The 17,773-nt window shown below is 44.1% G+C and overlaps 1 protein-coding gene across 2 annotated transcripts in view; it reads right to left on the reverse strand.

Annotated features, from left to right (window-relative positions):
* Positions 1 to 8,485: 8,485 nt before the first annotated feature.
* Positions 8,486 to 17,773, reverse strand: part of PRDM6 (PR/SET domain 6) — a 116,913-nt gene continuing 107,625 nt past the window's right edge. For both annotated transcript variants that reach the window (XM_055143071.1, XM_055143070.1), the window contains exon 8: positions 8,486 to 9,457. In XM_055143071.1, the coding sequence (XP_054999046.1) occupies positions 9,343 to 9,457 (115 nt within the window). In that variant the 3' untranslated portion in view covers positions 8,486 to 9,342. The remainder of the gene's footprint in view (positions 9,458 to 17,773) is intronic.

Here is a 17,773-nt window from a genome sequence, read left to right on the forward strand (position 1 = left end):
GGCTGATTTTAACCACCTTTGTTGGCTAGTTCTGCAAGCCTTCTCATTCTGTTTTCTAGCTTATGTTTCCCCAAGAGGAGGAGGGTACTGTGTGTTCATTACCAATGAACTGAACAGTTTGCATTTGGGCAAATAAAGAGTGTGGAATGGGAAAGACAAAACCCAAAGGCAGACCAAGTTACTATAGGAATATTTTGTCAATGAAACAGATTTACATTTCTTGGTCAATGATCTCTACATGCATGTCTGTTTTTCATTTAAGTACAATGTAATCCTGACTGATTTTTATCTAAAGTACAGCTGCACACATGTTCTCATTGGTTCTTGGTAGTTATTTAGGAGATGATTTTATTAATGTTAAAACAGAAGTAAATTGCATATGATTCTAATTGCTGGATACTTTTTTATTGTTTTGGGGGCCACTTCCAGTAGTGTTAGGGTCAGGAAGACCTTGCATGTGTATGATATGTACTCAACCACTTGAGCCCCATCTCTGGCCTGAGATGATGAATCTTGTCTTATCAGCAGCATTTAGGGCAAGACCCCCTCCCAATACTTTTATGGGAAATTTTATGTATTCTCTAGTCTGTTAAAACTGTTCAAAGAGAATTGAAATTGAAACACTGAACTTAGCCATTTTATTGGGTGGGAAGTTAGAAAGGGGTCTATCTACAAGAATGGGAACCACTTATACTCACTGTAAAATTACCAATAGGAAATTCACACCATGCACTGCTAGTGTCAAAATAAATATACTTCTATCAGGGCATGCCACCAAGACAGTGGCCCCCATGCCTTGATACAACAAAATGAATTCATTTGAAGATACATGATTTCCAAAATAGTTTTTGTGGCTCTGAGACAATGTTTTCCTCAATGTCTGAGTCACCACCTTGGATGGTATGTAATATCAGAGCAAGATTTTCTCACAGACTACTCATAACTTTCCATAATAATTCTGCCTCTTTACTTTTCCCTTCCATTCTCTCCAAGTTGAGAGAAATTTGAACATGTTTACTAGCTAGTTCAGAGAAACCAAGTTTATAGGGGTTGGTTTTCTTATCACTTAAAAATGCTCAAATGAGGGCTGGAGCGATAGCACAGCGGGTAGGGCGTTTGCCTTGCACGCGGCCGACCCGGGTTCGATCCCCAGCATCCCATATGGTCCCCTGAGCACCGCCAGGAGTAATTCCTGAGTGCAGAGCCAGGAGTAACCCCTGTGCATTGCCAGGTGTGACCCAAAAAGAAAAAAAACGCTCAAATGAGAATTCATGGGGGCACCATGAACTGGTAGACAGAGAGTCTTAATTAGAAGCTCTCCTGACACATGTACCGCTCATTTGCTGTGACAGAATTCCTACCCAGAAAGAGTTGTACCCATGATCTCACTCCAAACTGTTGAAGTCTCTCTCCAGCTCTTTTTTTAGTCAGAAGTGATGTGCCAAACTTTGGGAGATGTTTTGCAAGGCAGGAAACAGGAAATGCCAGCTGGAGTCTACCATGTTTGACTGACTGGGCTGGGCTGGGCTGGTGGGGTGGAGTCGGAGGGGCAAACAGGCTCATAGTTTGTGCCTGTGAGAACTGTATCTGGGTACAAGCAGCATATGCTATGATCTCAATACCAGCGTAACAAGTTGATCTGCAAAATAGGTCGACTCATGAAATCTTGTGAACTGACTTTTTGAACCATGTTTACATTGCACTGAAAATGTGGAAGAACTTCTCAATACAACAGTATAGTATCTCATACTTATCAGGATGAGATTGGTGCCACTCACAAAGCAAACCTATGACCACACTGGTCTTTTGACCTCACAGGCTAATGACATGAGCACATATTGTTAAAGGACATGCTGAAGAGTGACTCCAATGATCCCTGAAAAGCCACTCATTCAGCGTCCAGTCAGAGCAACAGAAGAAACTATTTTTAACTTAGGCCAATTCAGGAAGTGTTTTCACTGGTGAGGTTGAGCTCCCATTTGACCCAGCAATACCACTGCTGGGAATATATCCCAGAAAAGCCAAAAAGTATAGTCGAAGTGACATATGCACTTATATGTTCACCGCAGCACTGTTTACAATAGGCAGAATCTGGAAAAAACCCGAGTGCCCTAGAACAGATGACTGGTTGAAGAAACTCTGGTACATATATACAATGGAATACTATGCAGCTGTTAGAAAAAATGAGGTCATGACGTTTGCATATAAGTGGATCTACATGGAAAGTATCATGCTAAGTGAAATGAGTCAGAAAGAGAGAGACAGACATAGAAAGATTGCACTCATCTGTGGAATATAGAATAATAGACTATAAGACGAACACCCAAGAATAGTAGAAATAAGTACCAGGAGGTTGTCACCATGGCTTGGAGGCTGTTCTCTCATTCTGGGCAACTCAGAGAAGGGAACAGCAAGTAAAATGTGGTTGTTGGTCATGTGGGGGAAAGATGATGCGGGCCAAATATAGACTAGAGACTGAACACAATGGCCACTCAACACCTTTATTGCAAACCACAACACCTAATCAGAGAGAGAGAACAAAAGGGAATACCCTGCCATAGTGGCAGTGTGGGGTGGGGGGAGACGGGACTGGGAAGGGGGGGTGGGATGTTGGGTTTACTGGTGGTGGAGAATGGGCACTGGTGAAGGGATGGGTTATCAAACTTTGTAAGGGAGAAACATGAGCACAAAAATGTATAAATCTGTAACTGTACCCTCACGTTGACTCATTAATTAAAAATAAACTATAAAAAAAAATAAAATTAAAAAAAAAAGTACTCAAGTCTAGCTTTTATTTGTTGACCAAGTGTCCAATACAATCTGCCTCTTGTCATGGTCCTAATGTGTATCAGGTATTTAGAAAGATTCCTGCCCCCTTTTTAGTATGCTTAAAAAACAAGTGCATATTTAGAAGAACAAAAATAATGCTTGTGAGCAAGGAGGTATTTGATAGCCCTCTGTCCAGCAGCAAGGGTTTAAAGATGACAAATTCAGCATGACAAATAATAATGATAAACTACAATGCCACTTGCTTCCGCGGCATATTAGCCTGTGATCATGTAATGCAAAAACATTGCATCAGCAGGCTTTACCTGCGACTTAAGACACAGATCACAGTCACAATCAATCACAATATCCTGTTAATCACCGATTTCTCGGGCGGGCTCAGTAACATCTCATTTCGTCCTTTCCCTGAGATCTTAGAAGTCCATCTCGACTCGGCCCTCCTAACGATGTTGCACTGGGGGCTCTTCAGGGTCAGGGGAATGAGATCCAGCTTGTTACTGGATTTTGCATATGAATACACCATGGGGAGCTTGCAAGGCTGTCCCATGTGGGCAGGAAACTCTCAGAAGATTGCCAGTTTCTCCTAGAGGGAGAAGCAGGCTAAATATAACGCACGGTCTGCTGCTTGAGGCCGCCGCGCTTCTGAGAGCTTGCTTTTAAATCTCTGGATGTTGACCGTTGATGGGATTACACACACCTGGGTTCCTCTGCCAGTACCTTCATGCATGAGGCCTGTCCAAACGTGTAGAGAGGAGCCTTCAGCATGGCTGCAGCTAGGTTCCGGTGGTCTTCGGCTGGCCACTGGCAGCTCTGCTTGGGGTGGGGATGGAAGCTGGAGCCCATCCCCACCGAGGGGCCCCGGGGAAGACAGCCAGGCATGCGGGCAAGAAACTCTCTGCATCACTCTCTTCTGAGAGCTTTCTTTTAAGTCTCTGGATGTTGACCATTGATGGGATTACACACACAGATAAGAAAGTATTTTTCCTTTTCTAAAAGTTATTGTCATGTGATTATTTAGGGAGGGTAAAGCAGCTGTGAAGATTAAATAAACACAAGAAAGTCAGAACAACAGTGTCTATGTGAGAGGTGTTAAGGATTAAAGCAGATGACCTGCATTAAGCATTGAGAAGTGTCTGAGACTAAAGACAAACTCTAAGTCACCACCATTATTGCCTATTACCAACTCCATCAACATCTGAGAATATGCTCACATTTTATTCTTCCATTAAAGTGGACTCAACAGATTTTTTCCTAATTTAAGTGACGGTGATCACATCTCCACGTGTAAGGAAGACAATTCAATAGTAACATGCTTTTTCTCTGTTTCATGATACATTTTTACTTTCTCACAATCAGTGTACATATTGATCTGATGAAAAAATATCAAACATTGGCTAATTACAAGGATAAATAAGGGGCTAAGGAGATAATACAGGGATAAGGTACTTTCCCTGCATGTGGCCAACCCTGGTTCCATCCCAGGTTCCTGGTGGTCCCCCAAGTCTGGAGAATGTGATCCTGGACTTCTCCAAGCACTGCTGAGTGTGGCCTTTGGAGGCCTCTGAGATTCAGGTGACCTAGTTAACATGTGACTGCAGAGTCTGAATAATAACACATTCTTGGACCCTTGTATTGAATTGACAGCCTGGTAGGCCCAGAATTGCTAATGTTCTTTAAGAGGTACTCCACCAGAGAGAGAGGGAGAGAGAGAGAGGGAGGAAGTGAGAGAGGGAGTGAGAGAGAGGGAGATATAGAGATAGGGAGAGAGGGGGAGAACTAAACTGTTTTAAATATTAAATCTGATCATGGATTACAGGCCAGAAATGTAGTGGAATTTTCACAAGCAATAGTTCTCTGATAGGTTATACCTGACAAGTGATCACAGGCCTCGTAGAATTTCATCTTGTCAGGGACTGAAATACATTGGGCATCATCCCAGGAGACTATGTTGCTATTTGGTGGCTGTTCAGGTCAGTGCTAGCAACAGACAAACTTCCAGCTCTTGGGTCGATGAGCACCCAGTCTCTTCACCTTGACTGGATCCTGACACACGAATAACATTTGTGAAATGCACTGCTATCACTTCAAGAAGCCCATCTCTTCCTATCTTTCAAGGTTTCGTGGCAGGAATTGTAGAGGCTATGGGATGTTAAATGAATTTCACATCAAAACAATAAAGTAGAAGCTAACCTGTTGAAAACTGTGTTTCCTTACTCTCTCTTGTTCCTAAACTGGTTTCAGTGGGCTTATGTGGCCTTAACTGGAGGTGAAGAGTTTGCTCCTGAGCACAAACCACTGAACCCTTCTGTTCTGTAAAAGCCAGGAAAGCTTTGTGAGAGCTGCCCTGCTCTCCCACTGGGAGAGTTCACCAGAAAAGTGAGTCTTTTTTTAAATTAGTATAACACAAATATAGCGATGGTGCTCCTTTTACTGCTCAAGCGATCCAACACTAGTTTTATTTTTTAAAAAGAACAGTGACTTACACAAGCAATGGGTCTCTGGAAAGCAGAGGTGACTTTGCTCTTGGCAACTCCTGAGTGCCCTTTGGGAAGCCCACCCTTGCATGTGTCACAGCACAGACTGGACACAAGATTGCATGGCCCTGGGGAGAACCCTTAAGCCCAGGATGAGCCAGCAGAGCTCGCTCCCCAGCCCTCTAGCCTTGTCCCCAGTTGTTGCTTTATCAAGAGAGTTTAGTATCCTAAACTCTCCAAGACCCCGACTGCAGCCCTGGTCTCTTCATGTAGTTGCTTAAAAAAAAAAAGTGCAGCCCAAACAGTCAAGTAGCATACCTTGTCCTGCTTTAAAATTCGCTACCATCTGGTCTCCAGTTGAGTGGACATCTGACATCCATTAGGTTTTCAGCTGTAGCACAACCTCTGGAACTTCCCCGAGGAATGACCTGGAGCAGGGCTTCTTGAACGCTTTCCCATCACAATGGTTTTTCACCGAAGAACGGCAACTGGGGGCAGGCATTGCCAGGGACACTGTGGATTTGTTTTGCAGTTGATGTTGAGTTAATTTTTGATCACTGAGTGTCCAGAAACCTTTTCTGTTGCCAACTTTGTGCGACCCTCCCTCACTTCAGTAATACAACCCCATTAGGGGTCACAGCTCAGAGTTTAGAGCCAGTGATACAGCCAGGCACTTCCAAGGAGACAAGAACTTGCAAGTTTTTTTCTTAGTTGCTTAACTAATGCTGCTTATTGTGAACAACTACAATGGGATCTTCATAAGATATTATTTGAATGAATGGAACAATGAACCAATCAACTATTGAAAACATTTGATGAGCTGATTAATTTTTGCAAATTTTTGTATATTGAGACTAGAATGAGTTTTCCAAGGGACAACTGTAAATCCCATGAGCAGAGAGATGCAACATTATTTTTCCCTTTTTTTGCAGTTCTGGAAACAAACCTCTCCACCCTCCCCAGTCCCCATAAGGCTACAGGACATTCAATAAATATTTACTAATTTAATCACATTGTATAAATTATACAAGATAAAGTTTTACAGCTTTAGTTATGCATACAATAACTATAAAAGCATCTTCCCTAGGGGGAGGGGAAATCATTTTAAAAGATAAAGACAACTCAAATGAAAAATGGATCTCAGAAGGAATTCATGCACATATCTCAGGGAAAATATTCAGTTTTCTCTGGATTACTAAAACTTTTCTAGAAATAGATACCTGTGTCCCACCCCTTATCTTCCTGCACCTCAAATTTTAATGTGTCACACATTAAAGGCTTAAACTCTTATTGAGACAAACAAGCACATGCTAGGAGTTTTTTCCTGAAACTAAACAAACAAGTACTCTTGTGGATATGAAAGAACTCAAAGGGACTGTCTCAAGAGCCAGGTTCAATTCTAAGGTCTTTCTGTTCATCTGAGACACTCCCCCTGCTCTTCCCCCATGATTAGAGAGAAAGGTGTTGCCTTATTCCCTCTGCACTGGGCTTGGCCATGGCAGCTGCTTATAAGGGAGGCAGGCAGTTTTTCCAACACCCACTTGGAAGTTCAAAGGGCTCATTTGTCCATTTTAAATAGAACATGTCTTAAAGTAATTATTGGGAGGTTGGAAGGACAATCTTCCCGCCCCCCCCCTCCACCCTCAGGGTTCACTGCCATTAAAATCCTTTGGGGCCCAATCTCAAGGCCTGCTTGAGTGCCACATGCCAATTAAAAGCCTGTGAGGCCTGTCCTTGAAAGAGGTTTGGGACCAGCTGACCAGGCCATTCCAGGAGCAAGAACTGCAATCAGGACAGCTCCTGTAGGGAGAAGGCAAAGGGGGAAAGCCCCCTTTCCTGTGTGGGGAAATCACAGAGGGGGGGAGGGGGGTGGAGTGCGGTGCTATTGAGAAATGGGACCGATGGCTAAGATACTGTCTCTCGAAAGAAATGAATATGATCACCAAGAACATCATGAACATACATGTGAGACCCTTAGTGTCATTTTCAAAACTTCCAACCACATGCTTCAACCTTAGTGCACGAACCAGCTTGCTCAACCAGGTAGTCCATTTGTCACTTTCTTCCGGTTTGGCGTTAAGTTAATATGCTACACACTCCTTTCCACTCCTCCCTGTGTCCTGAACAGTTGCCCAGTTCTTTGGGCAAGGTCCTACACAGAAAGTAATCTGCAGTCCACCAGAAAGAATACTTTCAATCAGTCACACTGCACAGACTGCTCACACTTTTGTAAAAAGGAACAACAAGAAGTGGGAGTGGATGCTAGAAACAATTTTAGGTGAGTGATTTGCAATTAACCATGTAAATTAGAGTCTGCCATATTCCTCTTCAAGGTCCATAATCTTAAAGATTGCTCTGAGAGAGAAACAAGGACACAACTGGTGTGGCCCAGTTTTACTCCATCTTAAACGTAGCATCTGGGCGCTAAGGGATGGGGAAAACATATTAGGAGGCAAAAAAAGATATTTTGAGAATTAAACATGTGACAATGTTCATATGCAAGTGCCCTGCATCCCTGCCTCCAAATAGTTAGCTCCATCCGAGTTCTTGGTTGTCAGAGATGGCTAAAAGGCAATGTTCTTCCATCTAGGAACAAGGGATCTACAGAAATAGTTGCTCTTTAGTATGAAAGATAAAAACATGTAGCTGTATCTATCAAGGTAAGCTGTGCTGTGTCTCAGAAAAAAATGCTAGAAGAGAAAATGGACCATGGTGAAGGTCACTGCCATTGTTTTCCCAAAATGTCCCATTGCTGACCTGCCAACAAGCTAGAGGAAGTTAAACTCACTCTCGTGGCTCTCCAAGAACTGTGTATATATCCTTCCTCTTTTGAAGAATCAAGGTGGACATGAGATAATAATCAAGGGCCAGATAAGATGAGTCTTAAAGATAGAATTGGCTGTTTCCCTGGGCAGTCGATTCTACCCATAAACACTCTCTGTGGCTTATCGTTGTCTGGACTATGGTTACCTTTCTCTGTAGGAATTTACCTCCACATCAGAAATGAATAAAGGGCCTCCCCAAGCCTCAATATATGAGGGGAAAAGATGGAAATATCCCTCAAAGAACCCCTTGGTCATGAGGGATCATGTTTTTGCTCTCACGGTCAACATATTCGCCGACACCGGAAAAAATACTTGCAGTCTAATACATTATATTGTCAGCCTCGTACTGAAGAACTTTATTTTCATATTTTTTAAAGCTAAACATTACTGGAAACAAAAATTTTCTCCACTAGCTGCTTTGGAACAATATACTGTATTATGAAGCTCCATACATTGTAAAAGGTTTCTGAAATCCTGACAGGACAAACAAAATCCCCGTCCCCCTTCTTCCCTTCCTTGGATTTGGACCTTAAAACCATTTTCTTCTTCTTTTTCTTTTCCTCTTCCTCCTCTTCCTCCTCCTCTTTTCCCCTCCTCCTTCTTCTTCCTCCAGGTTCTTATGCATCAGGTCTGGCTGCTGGGCAGAAGGAGGCTTGTGAAAAGTGTGTGAGAAGTGAGCGTGGAAACACCCAGGAATGGAAGCCCTTGGGGCTGAGGACCAAGCTGGCCTCCAAGGCTCTCACTTCCCAGGTCCCCGTTGGGCTGTCGAGTCAGGCCAAGCAGAACCAAAACAGCAGGAAGCAGGGCTGTACAGTGGGGTCCCCTCGAATCATGCTACTCAAAAAAGGTGCCACGAGAAACAAGTCGCTGTGCATTCTCAGTCCCAAAGGTGGGCAGAGAAGCCCACATGATCCTCCCTTTGGTATTAAATAACAGTTGCTTTTATTTTATTTTTTTTTTTAAAAAAAGCTTTTTAGAAACAAAGCAAATGCATGGTGGCACTGGAAGTGTTAGCCATTCCAGGTTAGCTGTCCTCTGAAATCAGTCTCATCCCTAGTCATAAATAAATAATCTCTTTCCTGGTCTGACTTCCACCATGGGATCAATATCTCCTAACATCTTACTTATTTTATTACTGCTTTTGGTTTTCTGGGACTGATTGAGAGTTGCTCAGAGGAAATCTTTGGTTTTGCTTAAGTGTCCGTGACATTTAATCATGACTTTTCCTTGCAGTTTAATTCCAACCAGTCAATCCGTTAATCCACTTCGATTGATTCGGGGCTCTCGGTGATTGGCTTGCACTCATTGGGCATCCGCTGGTGTCGGCTCAGCTGGGTGGCCTGCGTGAAGCTCCGCTCACACCTCTCGCACCTGGTGGAGGCAAGAGAGAAAATTGAGACCAGGGAGCGGGGTGTGTCAGGGGGATGCGCTGCCTCTCATCCCGCCTAATCGGAACAGACACTCCAAAGTGGCTTCAGATTTGAGCAGCTCAAGAGGTGTAATTGGTGGCTCCTTCCAAGGCCCGGGTGCCTGTGCTGGGGCCGAGGCCCCGTCTGGTGCAGAACAGAGGGATCTGTCAATAGGCAGGGGGAAGGTGATTTCTCCAGAGAGCCCTGTCCTGCTGCGGCTCTGATCACTGTCACTTCAAATAGATAAAGGATAAAAAGAGACGGGGAGGAGTGAGCCATCAAAAGCAGCAGCTTGTCTGCAGTTTTCAGCAAAGTAACCCCGAAGAGATATGGATGACAAATATAATTTCTCCTGCTGCTCCTTTAAAATCGGGAATTCGACTTCAGATGGGTTTGGGGGGTGGAGGTAGCAGTTAAGGGGTGGTCTCTGCCTCTAGGGACTACAGAAACAGGAGGAGGATCCATCTGTTTGCCTAGACAACAGCACTGGGGGTAGGTGGTGATCTGGGTGCAAAGGCTGGGACATCACAGCCCACCACACTGGGACTATGACAGAGTCTGAGCTGAGAAAAATGGGAATCCCACCAACATCTGTTTCCTTCAGGAAATTCATCTCTCCGAAAAGGAGGAATGCAGTGGTGGGCCATCAGGAAGGGCCAGAGTACATGAGGTTTCACAGAGCGGGAATGAATCTCCTCCCTAACTTCAGAAACAGACTTGGATGGAGTCTGGCCTAAGCCACGGTGCAGGAGAAACTCGGCACGCACAGTGGAACAGTAGCCTCCAGTCTTCTGAGGGTTACTGTCCAGGCTGGCTGAGTGTGGTTCTAGGCACACAGGTATGTCCACAAACATTAGAGCCCCCCGACTGACTCCCCTGCTGGTGGTAACTCTTCCTTGTTACTTGTGTACAATTGTACACACACAATTGTAATGGTAGCCTCTGGTTTCTCTGTTGGTGGTTAACTGTTCCTGGGTGGTTGAATACAACTGTACGTACATACTCACACATACACATACACACACACATGCAAATATTTGTAACAGTTATATATGGATTTACCTATGCACACAAACAGCTGTAATGGTTTATGGTTTTATCTACACACACAAGCAACTGCAATGCTTGTATATGGTTTTACCAACACAGATACTGTGGCTTTAAGCTCACACACCGACCTGCCTGCCACAACCCTATTAGCAGGCACAGTGGCCTTCGCAGTCTGCCCCTTTCATGCCTTCCTCAGTGCTCTGGAGATAAGTATGAGAACTATCAACAACTGTCCCCCTTTTCACTGAGGCACCCTGAGGATCACTAAGGGTTGCTAGACACTGTTGCTAAGCTATCCTGGGAAGTCACAGCCCCGTCTCTGTGTCACTTGCCCCATTAGCTCGTGGGCATTTCTCTTTCTTCTCTGAAGTCTTCCAAGTTCCTTCCCATGGGTAAAATGGGCTAGAAAATGGGGCACGTGGTGTGTCTCTCAGGCTGAGGTCCGGGGCTCCAGCCTGTAGCCAGGGTGAGGAAGCTGTGTTGCTCGGATTGTCTTCCAGGGAATATTTTTAGCAGTCTGTTCCGCTGTTAAAAAAACTGCACTGTGATCTTGACAAATGTAGAATGTCAGCTTTAATGTATCAGACTTATCAGCTCAATGAAAATAACTCAGAAGTATTGATCAGCTAATGATTTTTAGTGTATTCATTAACGTCCCTGGGCAGCTCATCCCCTCTCTCGAGTTCCCCAAGTGCTGATGACATGTTAGTGAATTGCTGATTGTTTATTAGAAAACGGATTAGTTACTGGATTTGGTGTGTCAAAATATACTACCTTTCAGTCCTTGACAAACTTTCAAATGATTACATTTCTTCTCAAAAAATAGAAAAAGCAAAAATCTTGCAGCTCTAGAATTAATTTTCAAGAGAGCAGTGTGGCCTGCTTGTGAGGAATGGCAATTTACCAGGGGCACGATTTTACCCCTCTAATCCTGTGTGTTAGAATGAAAATAATTTACCCTCGGGGAGTTTACTGTTTCGTGGAAGGCAAAAGTGTACATCCACATATAATATGTAAATGCCCAGACAGGATGGAGCTGTGAAGAAGAGAATCACATTTCTTTCTCGACAGTCTGCTTTTACATGGCTCATAGCTGTTGTGGAACAGTTTGCTACATGAGTCAGGAAATTTGGGGCCGGAACAATAGTACAGGGGGTAAAGCACGTACTATTGAACACAGAAACTCCTCCATTAATTTTCAATCTTGGAAAAACTCCTTTCACAGCTTAATAAAATTCCTCTGAGGAAAGGATTCATTGTAAATACCTAAGTCAAAATTGGGATTTCACGGGTCATGAAAGCCATCACTGCAGAAGAACAATGGTGGGAACATATCTTGTGTAAGCTGGAGTTTCCTCAGGTGCAACAGGAGAAAAGAGGAAGACTAAGGATAAATCAGGAGCAAAAACACCCACCTGCACTCAGAAATCCCTTCTGGCGCTGAAAGGGCTGATGTCACTGCCTTAAGGGAATGCTCTAAACACTCAAATGAAAAATTGACTCCATATTCCAGCAAAGGAAAAGACCCCAACTTACTACAGTATGGGTATTTTCATTAGACGTGACTTCATTTTTGAATCATTATTTCACATGATGGCTGAGTGGACAACTGTCTCCTGATACTGATGGGAGATGCAGAATAATATCAAGTTCTGTTGCATGAAAACCCCATGAAAAGGCTTTCTTTCAGGGCTTCTTAATCCTGTTACAAAATACTTCTTGAGTTGAACCAAGCCACTTGAGATTTATTACATAAAATGGATTTATTGTGGAGGCCGGAGCAATCGCACAGCGGGCAGGGCGTTTGCCTTGCACGCGGCCGACCCGGGTTCGATTCCCAGCATCCCATATGGTCCCCCAAGCACCGCCAGGAGTAATTCCTGAGTGCAAAGCCAGGAGTAACCCCTGAGCATCACTGGGTGTGACCCAAAAAAAAAAGAAAAAAAATGGATTTATTGTATCTTAGTTGTGTATTCCTTTAATATTGATTTTTCCTAGATGATCTTGCTAGAATATTATATGCCCTTTTGGAATATCCTTTGATTTTTAAAAATTTGGTTTGGCTTTGGGGACCATATATCTAGTGATGCTCAGGGCTTACTCCTGGCTCTGTGCTCAGGAGATCACTCCTGGAGGGGATTGGGGTCCGTGTGTGGTGTTGGGTAGCAAAACTGGGTCCACCATATGCAAGGCGAGTGTCTTAACCCTTGAACTATCTCTCCAGACCCTGATTTTTTTCATACTGTGCTAGGCCATCTTCACACAATGCTGTAGTAGTGATGAGTCGCTTCCCCTGCTTCTAACCAGGAGGAAAAGTAGAGTCTCCTCGCTGCAAAGTCTCGGTCCTCTAAGATTCCAACCCAGGCCTCAAAGCAACTCCCAAGGGTGGGCCACACAGGGCAGTATCTCTGAAATCTTGTGAGATTGTGTTTAGCAGCAGAGGGGGATGAAATGAGTCCTCACTGTAAAGAGTAAGTTTTATATTGCCAACCTCCTTCCTTCCACCTATCCTTGCTCCTCCTTTCCATCCTTCCCCTTTTCAATAGAGTCCTTGGCAATCGCTCTTAAATGAAATGACATTTTGCTTTTTGCTCCCTGACCTCTATGACATCTGGTCGCAGACAGTCAAAGGCAATAACCTTCCTGTGATCCTTTAACAGATATTTCCTGAGTTTCCCACCCACACCCCCATGCGTTCATCTAACTTAGAATTTTCAAGTCCACAGTCCAGGTGAGCTGCTGACAAGCAGATGAACTTTTTGGAGTAGGGGTTGAGGAGGCAGGTGGGGAGGGGGGAGAAGTCCTTCAGAGGCATCTCAGCTTAGCAAATTCCAAGGTCAAACCTGTCACATCTCCTCCAGTCTGCTGTGGATGGGAATGACCTTGATCTGCCTCCAAGACCAACGTCCCAACAAAAGGACCAAAGAAACTGCAAATGGCTCTTCCCTGTCCTGACAGGCTTTATCTCAGTTGACCCTGAGGATTCTGGGGAACCCTCTGGGCCCTGGGGGCTGGAGTGGGAAAGCTACGTAGAGAACCATTTGGGGCAAGGCTTGCAAGCTTCCCACCATGCAGCTTAGGGTTGCATCTCATCCCAAGATTCTTTCTCTTCATTGCAACACTGTTTAAGACAATGCTCATTAGTTGAAGTAGTAAAATTAACTGTTGTGATGAAACCCATTTTATTGAATAAGCTACAACAATTTTTTAGAATAATTTTTGAGAGGTTTGTTCTATAAGCCTGAAAAAGGATATATTCATAATATTTACAAATGTCCATGGGATGGTTAACCATGAGCTCTGGCTGGAAGATGCCCAAAATTCCCTCTGGAAAGTTCAATCATACAAGATTTGGTTGTATGCACCAAAGGATTTTAGCTCTCTATTTCTCAGATGCTTAAGTATTAACACTTTGAAATGAGTGTATAGTTGTGTGAAATCAGTCAGAGAGAGAGAGGAACAGACTCAAAACATCTTGCTCATATGTGGGATATAAAGAAACTTCCTGGGGAATACCAAATGCCCAAAGACAATAGAAACAAAGAACAGGAGAAATGGTCCTCAGTAGGAAGCTTGCCACTGGGGCTGGGAGGGAGGGGAATAAGTTAGGGACAGGAACACCAGGTAATGGGGGAGGGGATAAGTACCTGCCACAGAGGCAGGTGCAGAGGGTGGGGTGGGGTGAGAGGGAAACTGAGGACTTTGGTGCAGGGTAGTGGGCACTAGTAATAAGACTGGTGTTGGAACAATTGTACACCTGAAACTCAATCACAAATTTCTTTGAAAGTTTGTCAGTTATGGAGATTTTTAAAAAGTAAGTTAATTTTTTAAAAGAAGATACATGTATGTTCACTTCTTCCTGGGCTATATTATATTTAATAAGTTCATTAAAAACAGGGCTGGAGCTATAGCACAGTGGGTAGGGTGTTTGCCTTGCACACAGCCGACCCAGATTTGATTCCTCTATCCCTCTAGGAGAGCTTGGTAAGCTACCAAGAGTATCTCGCCTGCACGGCAGAGCCTGGCAAGCTCCCTGTGATGCATTCAATATGCCAAAACAGTAACAAGAAGTCTCACAATGGAGACATTACTGGTGCCTGCTCAAGCAAATCGATGAACAACGGGATGACAGTGCTACAGTGCTATTAAAAACAACACACCAGAGGCTGGAGCGATAGCACAGCAGGTAGGGTGTTTGCCTTGCATGTGGCAGACCAGAGTTCGATTCCCAGCACTCCATTTGGTCCCCCAAGCACCGCCAGGAGTGATTCCTGAGCACAGAGCCAGGAGTATCCCCTGTGCATTGCCCGGTGTGACCCAAAAGGAAAAAAAAAAACAACACCGAAAGTAGATAATGGACCAAACATGATACCCTCTCTGTGTCTGTGCTGCAAGCCATAATGCCTAAAAGTAGAGGGAGAGTATGGGGAATACTGTCTGCCATGGAGGCAGGGGAGGGTGGGAAGGGGGGAGTATACCAGGGATATTGGTGGAGGGGAATGTGCACTGATGGAGGGATGGATATTTGATCATTGTGTGATTGTAACCCAAACATGAAAGCTTGTAACTATCTCATGGTGATTCAATAAAATTTTTTTAAAAGCAACATAAATACAAAAAAAAAATAAAAAAACCACAACACACCCAAATCCCCACAGGCTGTATTTATAAGAACTGTCACAGATGGAACTAAAACACAAACTGACTCGAACCTTCTCAATTCTGGTTGTTTCCATATATATTAATTTTTTTCCCAGATGAAATTAGGTCAAGGTCACCCAAAATACTTTTTAGAAAGGAAAATAAAAGTATTGCCAAAGCCCCTCAATTACAAATTTGATGCATTAAAACTAAGTTAACATGGCAACTCTATTGGAAACGTGACAAAAAGAGGATGTTAAAGAAAAAAAATTGACTGCAGTCAACAAGGTTACACATAAGTAACACCTTAACATTAATAGAAATCTATTCCCCATTTTGACCCTGAAACCTCTTCAATTAATTACTAAAACCTATTTACACAGCAACAAGATAAAAATCAATTTTCTCCTGGGCACTGTGCCGTCTGGAGGCTCTCTCTAATACACGGGGCATTGGGTCCTCAGTGCCCCAGCACCTCTGCCCCTGAGAAGATCCCCTGCTACAGGCCCTGGGGACACTTTCTCAGCTCCCGCTTCTAAGACCTCAAAGTCTCTGAGCCCCGTGTGCGTTAGTCTGCCAGCTCTCAGAGCAATGGCCAAGGCCTCTGCACAGGGCACTGAACCCTGGGTTGGGCACCCCTATAACTGTGCCAGTCCATCTGACCTTTTGAGTGCCTTAGAAATGAGTGGCCCCTTGGGCTCTTTTTGTTTGTTTGTCTTTAAGATTCTTTTTTTTATTCAATCACTGTGAGACCCTTACAAAGCTGCTTATGATTAGGCTTCAGTCATACAGTGTTCCAATACCTAACCCTCCACCAGTGTACATTTCCCACTACCAATGTCCCCAATTTCCCTCCCATCACGCCCTCCAGCCTATCTCTATATAGGGCAGGCACTTTTCTTCCCCCCTCTCCCCCCCCTCTTTCATTGGGCACTGCAGTTTACAATACAGGTACTGAAAGGTTATCGTGTATATCCCTTTACCTACTGTCAACATTTAGTTCTTGTCCAATGTGGTCATTTCCAACTATTATTGTCATACTGGTCCCTTCTCTAACTTACCTACCCTCTGCTCCACACACACTTGTGGTAGATTCCAACCACTGACCAGTGCTCCTAGTTCTGTTTTCCCTGCCCTTGAATATTAGTCTTCTATTATATATATTTTTATAAATGAATGCATTCATTCTATATCTGTATCTCCCCTCTAACCCACTTCACTCAGCATGATACTCTCCACATCCATTCACTTATAAGCAAATTTCTTGACTTCATTTTTTTCCTAAAAGCTGTGTAGTATTCCATTGTGTAGGCGTGTCATAGCTTCTTTACCCAGTCATCTGTTCCTGGGCATTCGAGTTGTTTCCAGATTCTGGCTGTTGTGAATAGTGCTGCAATGAACACGGGAGTGCAGGTGGTGTTTCTGTTGTGTGGGTCCCCACAGCCACAGAGGGCCCAGCAGGGCTGGTGGAGAGCTGCCTGGTCCCGACACCCCACACTGTTCTCTCAGCCCTGCTGCCATTATGCAGCAGAGAAGCTGCCCCCATGTACACAGGTCACTAAAACGATTTAACCGCAAAGGAAAATAACAAAGAAAGATAACTGCTTTGAAGGAAGGTGAGGGAAGATGACAGCCTTTTCTGTGCCCCTTCCTTCTCTGGCGGACACCGAGATGGGCACAACCCAGACCAGCACCACCTCCACAGTGTCAGACGAAGTCATGGAGAACAAGGCTCTGGGAAGACTTGACTATCTCTAGCAAGGTCACGGATCTCTTACTCTGAGCACCACCACTTGCTTCCTGGACCCTGTCCTACAGAAAGATGTCTGTCTATGCCCCTTTCACTCTCTATCTTCCTCCAGAAACTAAGGCATGACAAGTGAGTAATGAGATATGTGATAGGGTAGAAAAAAAGGGAACGAAGAGAAAGAACTGAAGAGAAAAAGAGAAAGAACTGCTTCAACATGATCCGAAGTACATGTTGGCGTGCACACCCATAGGCTCTCTGGCCTGCTAGAGAAGCTACTTTCCCTCCATGTCTGAAAACTCCTACTCATCCTTCAAAACACATCTCAAATATTGCCTTCTCCAAAGAGTATTGAATGGTCCACCACGAGCAACCCTGGAATGCTGCAGAGGCTTGTCTTAATTGTCTTTTACTTGTACACGTTCTACCCAATCATGCTTGACTGTTAACCTGGCCTCCCCATAAATGATATCTTCAAAGTAGAGGGGACCCTGTCTCCTTCACTGCGGTGTTCATCCTTGCACGGAGCCTTGGATGGAAGGGGGGTACTCAATAAAGACCTACTGGATGAACAAACACCTACTCAAAGGAACAAATGGGTGAGAGTGAGAGGTTTTTTTGCACAAGGCAGATGTCCTGTGCCTATGTGCGTGCCTATGAGACACTCTCTTGGCCATGGTGGCCCTCTCCTGCAAAACCTGTGACACTCAGGCCGATCTCTCTGTGCAGTTCCTGCATTCTCTAAAACGTAGTCAGGCCCTCTCTTTCCTTTTGCCTGTCTTTTTTCATCAACACGATAATTCTGAGTTATAACAGGGCACAATGAAAAGTTACCAGCCG

The sequence above is a fragment of the Sorex araneus genome, chromosome 6 (assembly GCF_027595985.1).
Source record: "Sorex araneus isolate mSorAra2 chromosome 6, mSorAra2.pri, whole genome shotgun sequence".
Taxonomy (NCBI): Eukaryota; Metazoa; Chordata; class Mammalia; order Eulipotyphla; family Soricidae; genus Sorex; species Sorex araneus.